This window comes from Neodiprion lecontei, chromosome 4 (assembly GCF_021901455.1).
Source record: "Neodiprion lecontei isolate iyNeoLeco1 chromosome 4, iyNeoLeco1.1, whole genome shotgun sequence".
Taxonomy (NCBI): Eukaryota; Metazoa; Arthropoda; class Insecta; order Hymenoptera; family Diprionidae; genus Neodiprion; species Neodiprion lecontei.
Genome location: NC_060263.1, coordinates 34,867,693 through 34,885,768, shown reverse-complemented (window position 1 = coordinate 34,885,768; position 18,076 = coordinate 34,867,693). Strand labels below are relative to the sequence as shown.

Here is an 18,076-nt window from a genome sequence, read left to right as displayed (position 1 = left end):
ATGTCTTGTCTCATACATACAGGCGAATGAAAGGCGTACTCGATTATGCAAATTTCAAGTTTCTATTTTTTATTCTTTCGATTATTACTGCACACGATGCAATGCCATTTGCGATATTTATATATTTTTCTCTCTCCTTCTACAGCTATGCAAAACGTCTCTTTATAACGACGCTTTGCTCCGCTGGACGCTTTCTGCGCTGCTAATGCTCGTGTTTCAACTCGAAATAAACAAATTATCGCTGTTATTATAACAAGAAGAAAGCACAAGAGAGTATAAGTACATACTGTGTCTCTTGGAACACGCGGCACATTAATAATTAACGCTATAATAATTGCAATCGCCACGTTAAGACGCGGACATCAGAGTCTTAGGCTTAAATTACGGAATAAAAATTCTGTTGCCGCGTTTTTATATTTTTGTTATATATTTATTTATTCATTTTTTTTTTTTTCCTCATATCTAACGGAGGGACAAATGAACGAATTTTGATGATAAAATATTCATATTTCTGCTTCGCGGATTTGAAAAAACAAAAAAAAATAGTATAATTATCAAAGTAGAAATTGACTTTACCGCGAGACGCAGGATCTAGGGGCAAAGATCGCGCGGTGATCACTGATCTACTACGCGTGACCGAATTACACGCATCGGCGTAACTACGAAACAAATCCCAGTCAGTGATCATCGGCTGACTCGCTCGTTCGTGCAGAGTTCGCTATTTCCTACCACCGTTACGAATAGTTACCAACTTATCGACACCGAGATATTACCAACGAATAGTTTCACTCGAGAAACTTATCTCAGCGTTTTCGCACATCGTTAGAGATAATCTGTCGCGTATGTATCGTAAACTACGTGTTCGAGTAATCTTATCTTTTAACCATTCACTTTTCTCGCGTACAGATAGATTACTTTTAAATACCTTAAAGCCTACACGGTATATTGACGTATTTTTTCGTATTTTCTAACCACGTTAGCCGCATTAGTTTCTCGTTTTTCTGCAATTTTTTTTTTCTGCCAAGACAAATAATACGGCGATACAGCTAGTTTCGCTTATGATTACTCCGTAGAAATTTTCAACAAGGATAAAAAATAAACAAAAAAAAGTCCATAGGTTTTCAATCGACCGAATGATTCGTACTGATTTTTAGCTATTAAAAATGAGATGTCAAATTTTTCTAGCTAGCAAAAATCGTCGCTTGTTCAAATCTAAAGATACTCATTACTCATTCGTAAATGGCGCAGATTCCAATCTCTTGTAATGAGTCAACGAGGAATTATGCGGAGTATCGACATTTCTGCGTAAAGTGCGTCGTCGTCAGCTAAATTCCGAGTATAAAAACGACATTGGATGGTTCGGTTAATTCGATCAACGTCTGAAACGGCTTTTAAGCTTTGCAACAAGAATTCAATTCGATCAGCCGCTATGTCGGTTCGATAATGCGAATTAATCCAGCGTCGAGTTGAAAGATTAAGTAGAAAAATTTATCGAAATTGGCAAAAATTCAAATTCGTTGTTCAATAGCACTTTTTGTTGAATCGGTAGTAGAAAAAAAAAAAAAATTATATGCGTCGATAAGATTCGACGAAATTTTGCTATTGAATGATAAAAAATTTGCGCAATTTTTATCCCGAATATATGAATCATTTTGACGATTCGTTGAAAATCTTCGGCGGTGATTCCCCGGCCGGTCGGGATTCCCGTAATTGAACAACACCGACTTACCCGATCTTGAATCCTGACGTTCTCCTGACCCCTTTTCAGGCTCGGAGCACGTAGGACTTTACTGGTGGGCGGAGGTTCCATCATGGTGAACGATCCTCGTCTACGGGGTTAGGGGAGCGGATCAGAGCGAATTATTTCTCGTCAGGGTTTCATCCTCTGGCAGGAATGCCGCAGCGTCCTTCACATCATTTTCTGAAACAATCCGAAACGTCGGAATAAATAATTCGATCGATCATTGTCTTCGTGAAACGCCTCGAAGGGTATATTTTGCTAGAAAAGAAAAAGAAAGAAAATAAGAAAGCTGATAATGATCGATAAAATTTCGGACTTTCCAAAACTCATTGTCAATTCATTCGACTTCCGTTCCAGTAACCGTTGACAGTTGATTTCGTGTCAAGATAAATAAGCAAATTTTTCCACATTAACGATACTTCTGGCGGTTAATCGGGCGCAAGAATGTGGAAAAAAACTTTAATCATATGCTTTTAATTGTTATCATTTTGTGCGTTGTACTCAACGTCAGGCACAAAATGCGTATAACTACAAGCACCATATTAATTAATTCGAGTCCACGCGTGCGATGTGTTATTTTATTTTTTTTTAACACTTTTGGCAAAATATACGCAACTTTATAGGTATAATGAAACTGGAAATCAAATAACACGAGGTGCATAACAAGGTGAGTTGGAACACATGATAAAATTTATCCAGAACGTGACGAGGTGTTCTAACCGCGTAATTTTAAGACCCATATCTAAATTTGAATAATGACAAATGCTAATCGTGAACTTGTATGAGAGAATTATTTTCACATCTAAGTAAAATGGCCGTGAAATTTTTTCGTAATAGGTTTCTGTGAAATTCAGGGTTAATTCGCGTAGCAAGCGATCCAGGATGAAAGCCCTTCGACCCAATATTGCGAAACGGTCACGCTAATGGCGGTGAAGATGAAGAATAACTGGATTTTCAACAACCGAGAATCTCACGATCAGTGTTTAAGATTCGTTTCATGAAACGTATCCACCGCGGCTGCTTTCAGGATTCTCGAATTCATTGTCAGACGAGCCTTTGTTTGCATTAGGTATCAACTAAGCCAAACCACGCGGCATGCGAAATCGATACGAGACGATATTATTATTTGCCCGTGCGTGACGCGATTCTGTCGTTTAGCACTTCGCCGTTGTTGCAGTGAATCGCGGTAATTGGCTCGCTCGACTTCGTCAATTTGTTAGATAGTTACGTGTACAATAGAGTGTTTCGGGCAAAAATGGCATGCGATTTTTCACCGTGCACCCTCCGAAAAGTTCGTTTAGGTTAAAAGAAAAGTTCCGTCAAAAGATGAGCGTTTGCCACACATTTTGTCAGGTTTATGAAGTTTATAATCCGACAAATTATAATTATCGGCAAGTAACGGGAAGAAACAGGAAGCGGCCATTGAATCCGTACGAAACGAAAAATTGATGAAACGAAAGATAATCTTCTTATACAAGCTTCGTACCTACGTAAACTTTCAACACGTTTTTCTCAAAAGGCTGTTTTCAAAGTCTGTGTCCACTATATCTTCTATACTGTTAGTTTGATTGAGATGAAATTTTAAAAGGATCTTCTTCGATGCTTTGACCAGTCCTTGACAATCTTACTTTTTCAATTTTGAAATTCCTTTGATATAACGCTACATGGAAGGTCAAGAAATGGAGTAGAGTTTATTTTTATTTTTTTAATCAAGTGGAACTATCACAGTTTCGTGAATAGTGAATTTTTTCAAAAAGCGTGATTATCAGGGGCAGCTTTTACTGTTATTTTATAAGAAAAAAATTGAATTACATGTTTTACGTAGCCAAGCTCCGCGATATCTTGTCCACAGCAAATAATAAGAGCAGCCGCCACGCTTGAAAATTTTTAAAAATCTGACTTCAACGAAATATAAATGGTATATTAGGTGTTGTACTGAACAATGGTGAAAACATTTCATAAATTATCTCATTTTAGTGTGACTATACCGACATGCCCCCTTAAAAATCTTGATTATCAGTAATTCTTTTTTTTTTTAACGAGCCTGGAGAAATTCTGTTCAATTATTTCGGCGGTATCAAAAGATTCCGCAACGATGTCGGATGAAGATCGATCACACGGTGAGATACGATGGAAATTCTATTGTTACAGAGAAACAGACGTAACGTTACGCCTGTTATGCGTATAATTTTCAAGATTTCCATTTCTCCTTTCGAAAACCTTAACGTTCCTTATTTTTCGTGTTTTTTTGCAACAAAATCCATGTACACTAAGAAAAATTTCATTTGTTACAGCGACAAGAAAAATTCAGTAAAACATCGTTAAAAAAGAACTGTTTTGAATATTATTGGAATTGGGAAAAACAAGGTACGCCTACCCATTTTGCGCTATCGTCGATCCTTTTTTGGTTATTGCAACGCAAAATCAGTTACTTCGGTTCACTCAACTTTTTTAATTAAACAAGGCTTTAACGTCAATTTATCGTTGCACGAGCGTTAAATTTTCGCAACAGTTGTAAGAAAATGTAGCAACAGTGATCGCAATGAGAAAGAATAGTAACGGATACCCGACTTTCCGGTAACAGCTAGGAAACTAATTTTCATTCTGTATCTAGAACTATATTTTTCTATTGTGGTAAAATATGAAAATAGTTAAGGACTGAGCGGTAACCGGAACTAAAAATTTCTCTCATTGTATGACAGGGAATAAACCCCCCAGGGTTGAAACCCTGAAACGTATATAAAATGTACACATCAAACCGGCGTCACGTGAATTTTTCCATATCGACGAAAGGTGAATTCTTCTTCTCTTCGAGGATCTCCATGAGATAGATCTAGCTCAAGAACTACCGTGTAAAATTCACGCGTTATTTGTGTACGTGCATACCGCTGGACGACGTTACTTTGTACGTCGGGTACTTCGAATTCCGCGTATTACGAGCGGGATGAAATCCAAAGCCACGAATTGCTGGATGCTGCTAGGGGTCTAAAAATAAAAGCTCTGCAGTTCGTACGGTGAAATGAAGGCAAGCTCTGTAAGTTTAACAAAATAAATCCGCGCGAAATAACCGCGGCGATTCTTCTTCTTCTTCTCCTAATTCGCCGAATATGGGAGGGTAAAAATTTCCAAATATTTAAAACACCAACGCGAAATCATGCCCGAGAATTGAAAATTTCCAAACAGTGTAAAGAATCCCATCGGTTTATCAATTCTTCACGGCATATCTCATTCAGTTGGAAACTAAAATTTTTTTTATACTTCTCTTACACGTGGTTTGCCTAAAAGATTGTGTAAAAATCATTTGAATTCAATACAATAATCAATACGGTTATCGTCTTATCTCCAACGGAAGATAAACTCGGCTATATTTTATTATCAGAATTTCGGCTGCAGCCATTTTGACGTGCATTAACCGTAGAAGAAATTATTGATTACACACCGACAGGCACGCGGAAATCACCTTCGAAAGGTGATTCTTATCGATCAATATTACACCGATAAGTCGTCGTCGGCGTGTGTAACGAAATTGACAGATTTCGTAAAACCGAAATTGAACGAAAAAAAAAAGAAAAGATTTTTGATCACTTCCAAAGCGAAATAAATTATCGTACACACTGAGAGAAATTTTTAGTTCCGGTTACCGCTCAGTCCTTAACTATTTTTATTTTTCACCACAGTCGAAAAATATAATTCTAGGTAGAAAATGAAAATTATTTTTCTAGCCGTTACCGGAAAGTCTAGTATCCGTGACTATTCTTTCTCATTACGATCACTGTTACTATATTTTCTCGCAACTGTTGCGAAAATTTAACGCTTGTGCAACGATAAATTGATTTTAAAGCCTTGTTCAACTAAAAAAATAGATTAGACTGAAGAAACTGATTTTGCGTTGCAATTACCAAAAAAGGATCGACAATAGCGCAAAATAGTTACGCGCACCTCGTTTTTCGTAATACCAACAATATTCAAACGGTTTTTTTAACGATACCTGTTTTACTGAATTTTTCTAGTTACAGTAACAAATTAAATTTTTCTCAGTGCAGTATTGGAGTTTCGAAAAATTATACTACAACAGAGCTGACGCTGAATTTCAGTAAAAAGTTGCAGCTAAATATATAATAATATCGTTCTTTTCTCGCTAGCCGAACAAGGATTTGCGACAAATCAGATATTCGCATTCGGGCGAGTCACTTTTCCGAAAGTGAAACAGGCAAGCAGCGTTTCAGCAGTCTCAGACAATCGCGAAGAATCCTGTAAGGAATTTACATTAATACATCCTGTTCGCCCACTGGAGTTTCGTGTCGCTTATCGTTAGCGCGAAGGTATAAGCTAAAGCCCCTTTGTGTGTCGGTGTGGAGTGAAATTATTGCTTGCTCCTTATTTCGTCCAGCGGCACAAAAGCACCGGGCAGAAGTCTCACCTGCGGGAATAAGGGAAATAAACGTATTTCACGTCGTATTTTCAAAGGTCGAAGTAAAGAATCGTAAACGAGAAAAATTTCAATGTCAATTTTACGTCTCCTGTGATAAATATATACGAACGGCACTTTTTTTCAATCAAATCTTAATCCGGTATCAATTACGGTAGATTTACCTCATTGTAAGCACATCGGAACTCGTGCTATCGATTTTTTCAACTCTTGTCACAATTGCTGTAAATTTAGCTTAAAAAAAGTGTTTTCCACGTATTCACCGCACACGGCAGGAGATGTAAAATCTAAAATATTTTTCTTTACGCGCATAGAGGGCGGCGGTGTTCCTGTTGCGAAATGGTGCATCACCGAGCGATAAATAATCTATTCGTATAGTTCGTTGTTGATCATCGAAATGGCTGCACTTATCCGACTCAGCAGATCAAGTAATAGCTCCTCCGCATCCTCGTGCATCTCATCACCATTCTTCCTTCCCAAGGTAGTTAAAACGCGATAAACGCATATTGCGTAACGCTATTCTCTTTCCGACTCACATCCAGCTACGTATGCAAGACGCGTTACGTTATACCTATATTTCATGTATACGGCCCAGTTATATATCCTCCAGATGAATGTTTGGCACATGTCATATATACGGAAAGGCGCGGCCAGTCTTGCAGGAATCATGCTGCATTGCTCGATTCGCTGTCTGCACGCGTGTTTCGAGCGATGACAATTTTCTGTCTATTTTAAGAGAACTGCTGGTACGTAAAATACGTCATTCGTTGCGTTATGCAATGTGCACAAATCACACACGTATGGTACGATCCATCGATTTTTTCGTTCGGTTGTTCAGCGTCAAAGTTTCAATCTGATATTGCAGTTGTGAAAATTCTACAATTTTCCAACCTTTCCTTCACACGAGAGAAACACGGTTTTGAATTATCGTCGAGTTATCAACCGCACTTCCTATGGTTGAAAAAAAATGATCACAAAATACATTTTTATTGTACTCATAAAAGCCTGATGCTTACGAACGTGGAAACGATTTTTTACGGAATTAAAAAATAAAACACGTTTATTTTGACATTCGCAGTCTTGTGTACGCGTAGAAAGATGTAAAAAAAACCGAATAATTTTTATTTTTACTTCTTTGTGTTAAATATTGAAATATTCGCAGTATCCCTTGTCATTTTTAGAACGTGATGAAAATGGAATCGCGATGAAATTGGTGCATTGAATATTCCAGAGATCTCAATTTTTCTGAAAGACATTAAGATTTGTAGTTGTAAAAATTGAAGAATTCTTTTATCTTACGAGTAGGGTGCGATTATTATCGAAGTCTACCTAATAATAATAAAAACGGCGCCACGGCTCTGAACTTACATGCATGAGTGATAACAGTTACGCGTAAAGTTTGGCCAAGAATTTATATACATACATAGTACGTACTGATTCTTCGCGAATTTTACTGCAGCCAGCCAGCAGCTTACAGAAGAGAAGAGGAAGCGAACGATCTCGTAAATCCAACGTCAACGAGGTCGTTGAATGGCTCTCATTCTTTACGTGTCTTTCTCGGAGCTAGTTTCAGCCAATAAAGTTTTCGCTCAAAGCGTCGACATTCCGTAGCTAGGTAATGACAATACCGATTGATCGATCGATCCATCCGTCCGTCGCATAGATCAAATTTTTCCTCCCCGATAAGAAATGTGAGCCGGCCTCGAGCAAGGTCAGGTTCGAAGGCATTCGGTTAACTACAACCATAATACCGTGCCACAATTTTTACACCTTTACTGCTCTTCGAAATCGGACAAATCTTTCTTTTATCGTTCGTAATCTGATAAGCAGAACATTGACGCACGCTGTGTCGAAATAACACATCTTGTAGCACTCGGAAATACGTTTTGTAAATATTTCAAGGACATGAGACAGGAAGAGCGTTTCACGGATCGTATAAACGATCGTACATCTTTTGCCAAATGATGTGCACAATAATATGCTCTGTGACACGAATGTCAAAAATTGTAGAAGAAAAAAAAATCGTTCACCAGTAGATGACAGACGATTCGATAATGATTTTCCGCACGTGCCAGGAAAAGTATGGGGGAAAAGGACGAAGGTAAGATATGACAAGAAAAAAAAAAATAGATCAGCGCCAAGGAAATGGAAAATTCAAATGGTAACCTATACGAAGTCCCGTTGAAAAGAGTTGCGAGAGCTTACAACGCGGATCGGTGATATCCTTCGACCTGCTAGCAACTTCAGACCTTTTTCCTCCATACATAGCATCCGTTTCAGCCATAGTATACTTTGGCAAAGAGAGCGTGAGAGAGTCGGTGACCTAGCCTAGTGAATATAATAGCGCCAGTCTCTCGCACAGTCTCTTGGACAATGTGGATAAGAACGTACCTACACGTCTACATTCCCTATTCGCCAACATCTTCATCACCTTATTGTACACATCAAGTGTACAATAATCTTATAACGGATGCACAATGTATATTTCAATGCTCGTCTACTCCGTTCATAGCCTGCAAAAACGAACGCATTATTTCGTATCATATACACGATACGATTGATTGATAAAAGTAGGACGAGGAACAAGAACTCTGGAGGAACGCAAGCTTGGAATTGGAATGAACGTGAAAAATGTGAATCTTCTCTGAAGTCCAATCCAATTCGATAGCAATTAAATTTGATACAGGTGTGTTAATCCCAGTAGTTCAATATCACCTCGTAAATTTAATGAATTCGCAAACGACATCGACAATTTAACTCCCCTCCTCTTAATTATCATTCCCAAGGGAATGTTGCTTTGCATTCTGAGTAACCACAGGCTTTCATGATTTCAGGATATTCCGATCTAGTCTTTGGGGAAGATTTTAGTCGCCTATCGCATAATATCGTTGGCAACAATTTCCAACCGACTGAAAATGCCTTCAAGTGGAATTCGGGGATCGAAATTCCAATGGCGGAGTCTCGACAAATGCACAAATGCTTCGGACGTACCGAGCCGTTCGAACGTGGCATTGTCACTGCCAAGGCCTGGGGTTCTGACTCCGGTCTGCCAACGCAACGTCGAACCAACCGATGAACCACCGGTGCATTGTGCGTCCACAGATCGCACTGCGCACCGCAGGTACAAGGTGCTCGACCCCATCTTCGATACGTGACTGGTGCACCAAACGATCGGCGAGCGACTGGACCAGACTGTAATACGTGTATGGCTAGACGGCGACGGAGGAGGAGGAAGAAGAAGAAGAAGAAGAAAAGGAGGAGGAGGAAGAAGAGGAATAAAAAGGGAAAGGCTAAGGACGAGACGAACGACCGAAGAAGACGGAGACTGACTTACTGTAAAAGGAAACTAACCACGAGCATCTTTGGTAAGGTATGTACTCCACACTCTTGCGGTTCGGTGCTGACGCCGATGCTGATGTAGGTACACTGCCGACGAGTGTCGGAACTTGACATCCCATTTTCGCGTATCGTAGCGCGTATCACTGAATACGATAGTCGCAAGGCTATATAACTACACTTCTTCTCCGAAGTTACGTTGGCACTGATTTGGTTGGCAAAATTTAGAGTCAGCGCGGTCACGATTAACTGAGGTTTGTAACGTTGACTTCACGAAGCATTGAAACGAACCGACACTTTTGAAAGTTTGGAATGACGTTGAAGCAACTTGAGAGGTTGGAAAGTACGAGTATATGTACAAGTTTTATTGTTTTGATTTTATGCAACCCTAAAACTGCGAAATGAAGGTTTTTCAATTATACTATAGAACGTACAACGATGCATCGTCACACTAACGTTCCGGAATTTGACCTCATTAATATCCATTCCTCCGTGTAGAAACTCGTTGCATAATACAATTTCACAAAATATGTACCAATTTCTACAACATTACAATCCAAATTCGACTGCAGCAGCGAAATGTAGACTCATCGGTAAATCTAAGAGCATTTTACCTAACGTTACGTTAATTTCTCAATGTCGAATGTAACGCTTGCTCGTTTTACTCCCGCACCTTAATACCTTCTCACACACGATCGGTCAATCAGTCTCTCCCTGCATCGCCATTTTCTGCTTCCTCGATTGTAAAACAAAAACGCTTTGCAAAGAGAGCTGCGACATTTTCGTACCTACACGTATATACCTTGGTGACTAATTCCACTCTGTCAGAACTTCCGCGTTTGTATAGTTGTCTTGAAAAAGAAGTCGTTGCCCTTACTCGAGCTGCAGCAACGACGTGAGTATGGTACCTATAAGTCATCGCCTCGGGTTGTTCTTCGCACCAACTTTGTTACAAGGTATGCAGAGGTCAGAGCTGCGTAATAAAACTCGACAAACGAATCCAAGGATGAGTGGGATTCCCGGTTTTCCAATTTTCCATCATATTTTCAGTTTTCAGCGTTAAGGGAGTGTCCTGGTCTATTCCGACTTAAAAACAGTCCGATAAAAAGCCGCAGAAAGCGAATGATTCCGGTTTCGTAAAGGTGCACAAGATGCAGGTTTCAAAGACCGTGCACATGGGGATTTAGACCCCGCTAATAAATGAGCGAAGAAGACGTTGGTGATTCTCGTTATACGGACTAAAAAGTAGTTTCTACAGATCTGAACGGTTCTCTGCCTCTTTCTTCGTCATCCTGCAGCTGCGTAAACAGTGATTAATTTCTACTACGCGACAATAAACTTCTCACGCAGCATCAGCATCCGCAGCATCGGTAGAGCTGGATTACCAGGTGGATCCAGTATTTTTTCAACTTAATTCCCTGATATCACCTCGAAACTAACGACCCGCAGGGAAATGCTGCTGCTGCAGTGATTCGTCATTAGATTCTACCGCACGCGTCGTGTAAACGTAATTCAAACGTAGAGAGAAACGCGAATACGTCACGCATAGTGACAATAAATACAGAAAAGCGTGCGTCACGTTCTCCCCACGTATTATAGGTATAAATATACCTACAGACCGGCATCAACTACACGGGGAATTAAAATCCTGCACCACGTGTGGCGAATGCTTATTTTCGCACCGCCATCGCGTGATATTTTCCCGTTGCATGTCGGACAATGCGATATTTATGAGAACAAATGGATTTTTCTCTATTAAATTATCAGGATTTGATATTTAATAATAAAGGAAAAAAAAAAAAAAAAAAAGACAAAATGGGAATACAATATCTTTTCTGATTCATTGAATAAGAAATTCTCGTATTTTCCAATCTTGTAGGTACACTAATAAAGAAAAATCTGTGATAATAATCAATAATCAAACCATTAACCGCTCTCTTTGGATCGAGGACGCAGGTTTATTTACGCGTATACTCCCTTCCTTCTTTTCGACATTCATACAGGGTGGTGGTATCAGTTTCATTTCCTTTCTTTTTTTTTTCCTGCACGAAACGACCACCGTAATAAATACACTCTGCGACGTTACACGCTAAAGAATTTAAACGGTGTCGTAATACCGGCCATAAAGCAACAGCGTGGCAGCGAAAGGTGATGCAGTTCGACAATGTTGGTCCTCGATTCAAACGAATGATGGAGGAGTAGGAGGATGAGGGGGGTTCATTTCTCTCTCGCACACCGAGTATGTATATAAGTAAGTATTTCCGGGCGATCAGCAGCAGCCTCGCCTCGTCGAAACTCGATTATATATTAAGGCCGGTCGAATCGGTCAAGGGCGTCAGCTGGGTGACTTCCTCTCCTTAACTGCAAAAGCAGCAGATCCTTGACCGCGTGATGCCTCTGCATGTACGAAGACCCGAGAGCGCGTTATAATTAATCACCTTCTCTCGTCTGTCGGCTCGGGTCATGTGTAAGAGAAATTCTATTGCTATTTGGGTCACGATTATACATAGTATACACAAACATATCTTATTCGTGTTTCAAACGACACGTTTATAGGTATCCGAGGTATTATGATGTCCGAGGATGCGATTGGCGGAAAAAATCTGCACGCATGCACCGATACGTCTCATTGTTGGCGTATTGCGAAAACGAGGATTCGCCAGTCACAAGACGGCGGTGTTTAAGGGGGTATTCTAGTGTAGAGGCATGAATTTGAGGTGTTTTTTGAAGTGCTATAAACAAAAAACAAACAATATTTTTACCATCCATTTTTTTATCAGGCGTTTATTATTATTTCACGATTACAAAAAAAAAAAAAAAACAAATCAAAAAATACAAAATTGAAAGTGCTATGAGTTGTTGAAGTGGGGGGTACAAAAAAAATGGCGCGCCAATGTTGTCACGATTGCAAGCATTTTCAAGATCAGAAAAAAAAAAAAAAAAAGATTATTAATCTACATAAATGCAGCTATCGTACTAACTAAAAAAAAGTCGAAAAAAAATTTTTTTTTACCAAATTACGGCTGTCCGAAAAAATAATACGTTTTTTTTGACTTTTTTGGACGTTTCTGAATTTTTTAAAAATAGTAAAAATTATTATTTCGTTATAATAATAGTTCGTGCGATAGAGACATGTATTGAGAAGATTCTCACCAAATTTCAAGTAAATCGGTTCAATAGAACTTGAGAAATCATGTCAACCGTTTTGAAAAATGTAGTTTGGAGAAAAACGCGTTTAAAGTTTCGAGTAAAATTCGTTCCAGCCGCGCCAGTATTGAAGACGTGTCACTAAAATAGCTATATCTCTGAAAATAATTGAAATTTTGACTTGTCCTTTTAAGGACACATTCTTGAAAGGTTAAGCTTTGAAAATATAAAAAAAAAAAAAAAATCGATTTTTTCAAATTTCTACACTAGAATACCCCCTTAAAGGATTGCTGCTGCCGCTTCGACAATGCCGCGGCCTGATTCTATAATATCTTACTCTCATTCTTCTTATTATCTTATTATCTTATTTAATTACAATAGGCTTTTGAATGGAAAGGTGTGAGAATTTTGTTTTTATTTTCGACCTTATAAATACGTCTGGTGTTCGTATATTGGCATATTATGTAACAAGGGAATAAAGTCGTAGATTATTCCCATGGGAATAAAGTCGCTGCCTTTTATTCCCGAATCAAGTCTGACCAAATTATTGACGTAAGAGTGTTTTCATTTTATGTGTAATTGAGATCTACGAGTATGAAAACTATAATATTATTCAAAGTTTATAATAATACAGAGAGATTTAGTTTAAAATGGAAAAGAAAGAGAGATGCCCACAAAAAGTGAAAAATTAATTTGCGAGAAATATAATCTCATACTTCCCGTAAATGCAGGCGAAAAGTGCTCTTTTTTTTCCCATAGATGAGGTAAAATAGTAAAGAGGGAATAATACGCCACTTTCGTCCCGCTTTGCAGGTCAAAAAAGTGAACATTATGGCTGAGTCGGAAATAAATACACTCAACGATGCAGGCTGAGAAAGAAAAACACGAGGAGAATAATTCTTCCTCTGCAAGCACAACAATTTGTTTTTTTCTACATTGATTACCGAAATCTCATTTGAATGTTAAACTCAAGTGAGTCTTAATATGTCACACGCGATTTCTCGATTTACCAATATTGATGATAATAATGATATATTCATCAGTGTATAACGTCCGTTACGAAAGCCGATTTGTCTTTCATAGTCAAACATTTGCACTGGAGAACTTTCAAATTTTTGCCGAGCGGCAAAAGCAACAGTACCTAACTATGTAGGTATAACTATTCGAGGCGATTGCTCGGCGATACGTTTCGCAACAATTGTCTATACCTACCGATCGACGACGAGATTTGTGTCACAATTCAATCTGATCCGCGTCGAAAGATCGTCTATACGTAATAAAAGTGTGTCGAAATCGGTTTATGCTTTCAAGAATTAATCGTGACACATGCAGGATAATATTAGCGAAACCATGCATGTAAAACAAAGCCATCGTTTACAGCATAATTAGACACCATATTGAAAATTTAATTAATGCAATCGAAGGAAAAATTTAATTATGTGCATTGCTGTATTGCCTCCAGGTTTTTGATGTGCAAAAATTTTTTTAACCAATTTCGTAAAGTACTAGAATTAAATTTCTCTCAAAAAAACCAGAGCAATTCTCGCAATTCGTTTGCGAGTATGGAATATAGTTTCAAAAAAAAATAAAAAACTTAAGACCAATAATCAGAGTATACAAATAAATGCCGTACAAACAACTCTGTTCACCTAAAAAGCATCCAATTTCTGCGTCGACTGATTTATCAAATTATCCTTAGTTAATCAATTTCTCATATCGCTACTTTACCGATTGCGTCATGTCAGAGACGAACAACGTACGTACGTCGTATAAAACCGAGTATGGTTTTTTTTTTTTTTTCGAAAAAAGCCGAGCACCAAAATTTTTAATATGGTACGTAATTATCACCTGAAGCGCATGTCAGTTTTTTATTCTATAATGGCTCTACCAATATTACGAAGATTATAATCATGACTGGAATCGTATAATTGCGTCTGCATGCGTTATTATTATAAAATACCGAGTGCGATAAAATAATAACGGAACACCATGTTCCAACGTTCGGAGAATTCTCACAAGGTTACGCAAAATTTTGTGTTTGATTCTGAATCTTTTAACGCAAGGGCGTCGAATTTTTGGTAATTTCTTGAGAATTGTTGAAACATTGAAGCATGGAGTTTCGTTTATTCAAAATGTTAAAAGTGTGTAAACAAAAAAAAAAGGAATAAATAAGTAAACAAAAGAATGGTCCCATCGTGGTCTGGGTGTCAGAATGATCACGATAAAAAATAGGATTTTTGAAAGTCTTTTGAGATTTTCAAAAAAATGTTCATTTTTAGATGGGTTTGAATAATTACAGAAAATCAACGGATGGAGGGAAAAACCTGAAATAATTCAGGAGTGCTTTTTTGAGATCGCAGATTCGTAGAATCGTATAAAAAATTGTGAAACGGGTCGAAAATGTTGAGGGACAATTATTGGTCGAGCTTACATGAGAAACCCCGTACATAATATGCAAGTACTTTTACAGCAAATTGGAGGGCGCTAAAAAACGCGAAAAACGTGCGACCCGTTCTCCGGTCGTAAAATGCATTTTACGAAACGGTCATCTCGAATTCAACACGTAGATATAATACAAAATACCCATACAATGTATAAACCACGTACCTACAGGCTATAATATCCGCGGCTTGCAAGGCTGAGAAGAGACGAGAGACAAAGAAAAGCGTACGAGTTTACAGCTTGGCGCGGGTTCGTGCTTTCAATGTGCGAAACGAAGAAGAGGAGAAGAAAAGAAGTCTGCCGCAGGTTTACTTTGCCGAATTTTTTTTCTCTTCCCGATTTTCACACATTACCTAGGTATATAACAACAATAATAATACCACAAAGTACAGTATCGATAATAATTCGCACACCGGCGGTGCTCGAAAATGATTCAGAATCCCAGAAGGGTATTTGAAATAAAACTGCGCTCGTCACAGCAGTTGGACAATTTGAGTCATCGTCGATTCCGTGAGACAAGACTGACAGTGCAATGGATAAAGACACATTAGTGTGCTCCTTGATATGTGAGGTCGAAAAAAAAAAAAAAAAAAAACACAATGGAGCCTGTGAAATCGGTTCCAAATGGTGAAAAAAGAATTCCTTCATTTTTTCAAATTTTTACTTCATTCTCCTCGTCTCTCTGTTTAAGCGGGAAGTTTCCAACTATTCAAAAATATGCTCATTCACTGAATTCAATTTCAAGGTTATTCGTAGGCAAAAAATCCATATTCTCGAATATTCGGTGATATTCATCTTCTTTTCAACTAAAAATAAAAAATCGTAAATAGGATATTCCATGAAAAACGTGTGCTACATTATTTCGTTTCTTTTTTTTTTTTTAACATGTCAAATGATAAGATTAAGTAAAAAAAAAAAAAATAACCACAATATTTGCATGGCATCGACTGTTACATCGCATAGTGCTGACATATAGGTTATTCCACTACAGTACGGACTAAATGAATGCTAGTGTTTTGTTTCAAATCTTTTATTCTGATATTATGTCTGATTGACGGAACGATTTTTTTTTTTTTTTCACTGAAAAGAAGATGAATTTCACAAAATATTGTAGAAAATGGATTTTTTTGCTCACGAATAACTTTGAAATAAAATTCAGTACAAAATTTAGAAAATGAGCGTATTTTTGAATTTTTACCCCATACAAGGACCACCATGCACATGCAAGAGTAGGTATTGAAAACTTTTGGTCGAGGCTAGTATACAATAATAAAAAAAAAAAAAAAAAAAAAGATACGAGCTAGGTATTGAACGTAAATTCGTAGTAGATGGTACAAGACACGCAGGTATAATGTTTGTTGCATTATTATCAAGGTACGTGCTCGAGATACAAGAGTGATATCGGCTGGCGGCCAACCGACGACTTGCCCACGAGACAAATACGCCGTCTTGCGGCTGAAAAGATATTCGAGCCAAGAATACGGAGCGAAAAACGTGTATTAATTCGTTATCATCACGTCTACCATCCATGCTACTCTTTTGCATGCGAAGCAGCAAAGTGATTCCGAAGTAGCGAAGAGTCGGCAATACGAATTACCGATAAGTGTGAACAATGTTGAATTACGAGATTAAAGTTAGTAACGTTATCGTAACGAAACATTGGGAAAAAAACTACTGTTTTCATATGTTTACAATGACTTTGAAGGAAGAAAAATTTCAAAACATTCAAAAATCATAAACTAACGGTTTCTTTAAACGTGAATCGTTATGATAACGTTAACAACTTCAACATGGTGTTAAATGAAAGAAGAACGAAAGAGGAAGCGATAGGTTAATTTGTTTTTTTTTTTTATCGAAGATTTAGTTACAACCTTCGGACTAATTAGAAAAGTATAATTGTTGTAGAATGTAAAAAGTGGAGTCGACCTCGGTTCGTAACGCATTAAGAAAGAGCGTGCATTTTAACCGTTCACCCCATCTTTGAATAAAGTGCGACGCATTACAAGCTCGGGTTTCCCAAAACTTGTATGAGGATAAGAAGTAAAAAGAGGAGCACCTGCGGCGTGTCTCTGGGTGAATGGAGTCTTTTTTCTCTACGGAAGATGGGAAGGTGTGTATATACGATATCTAATATCTTTGAAACGTGTTTGCATTGGGTAGGCTACTCGGATAACAGTCTTTCAAAGGTCTACAGCTCTCGGGTGCAGTGACGTCGTGTTGACTTTCCCTTATTGCATCGAGAGTTCTTTCAGCCGAGAAGGAAGACCGACGAAGCCAATTAAGCCGCGGCAAAAATCGGCACGTCATTCTGCGCCACCCTTCGATGTCTAAGACGGAGAAGAAGAATGAAAGATCTCTTTAAGATGCAGAAAAATCGGTAGGTATCGTATCATGCAGCAGAAAAAATCGACTAGCCTGTAAAGACTTGTATTCCTAAAACCAACAGATTTTCACTTTCCAATAGAACTTTGGAATAACTCTACCGATTTTGATAAAAGGAAGGGTAAATTCCGTATTTTATGAAGTATATCTTACTAAAGAAACCTATCGTGTCACTCTTTTCCTGCAGTTTTGAGTAAAATCTACTCTTTTATTCTACCCATGTAGACTAACCTCTGAGAGTATTTGAACTATTGTAATTCTCTACAAATCGGATCGGTTAAAGGGCGTTCATTAATTACGTGAGCTCAAAATGGGGGGGTGGGGGGCGGGGGATGGCAAATCTTACGTCAACTTTCTAATTCAGAGTATAATAACACGTAACATTTTGTATAACAAAATCAATCCCGTGCATAGAAAATATTAAATATTAGGTATTTAGTGGTATTAGGCAAAATACACGAACATATTAAATAAATTTCGTTATTGAAAAATTATAGGATAAATCTGACGTGAGGGGGAGGGGGAGTCCTACCAAATCTTACCAAACCTCGCCAAGGGGGAGGGGTGGGGGGGTAGTCCATATTGAAAACAAAATAAAA

The 18,076-nt window shown here is 38.1% G+C and overlaps 1 protein-coding gene across 7 annotated transcripts in view; it reads right to left on the bottom strand.

Moving 5' to 3' along the window:
- The window catches only part of LOC107222327 (mitogen-activated protein kinase-binding protein 1), an 85,318-nt gene that overhangs the window by 49,077 nt on the left and 18,165 nt on the right, over positions 1 to 18,076 (bottom strand). For all 7 annotated transcript variants that reach the window (XM_046736722.1, XM_046736727.1, XM_046736731.1 and 4 more), the window contains exon 3: positions 1,730 to 1,921. In XM_046736722.1, coding sequence (XP_046592678.1) covers positions 1,730 to 1,813 — 84 coding nt within the window. In that variant the 5' untranslated portion in view covers positions 1,814 to 1,921. The remainder of the gene's footprint in view (positions 1 to 1,729; positions 1,922 to 18,076) is intronic.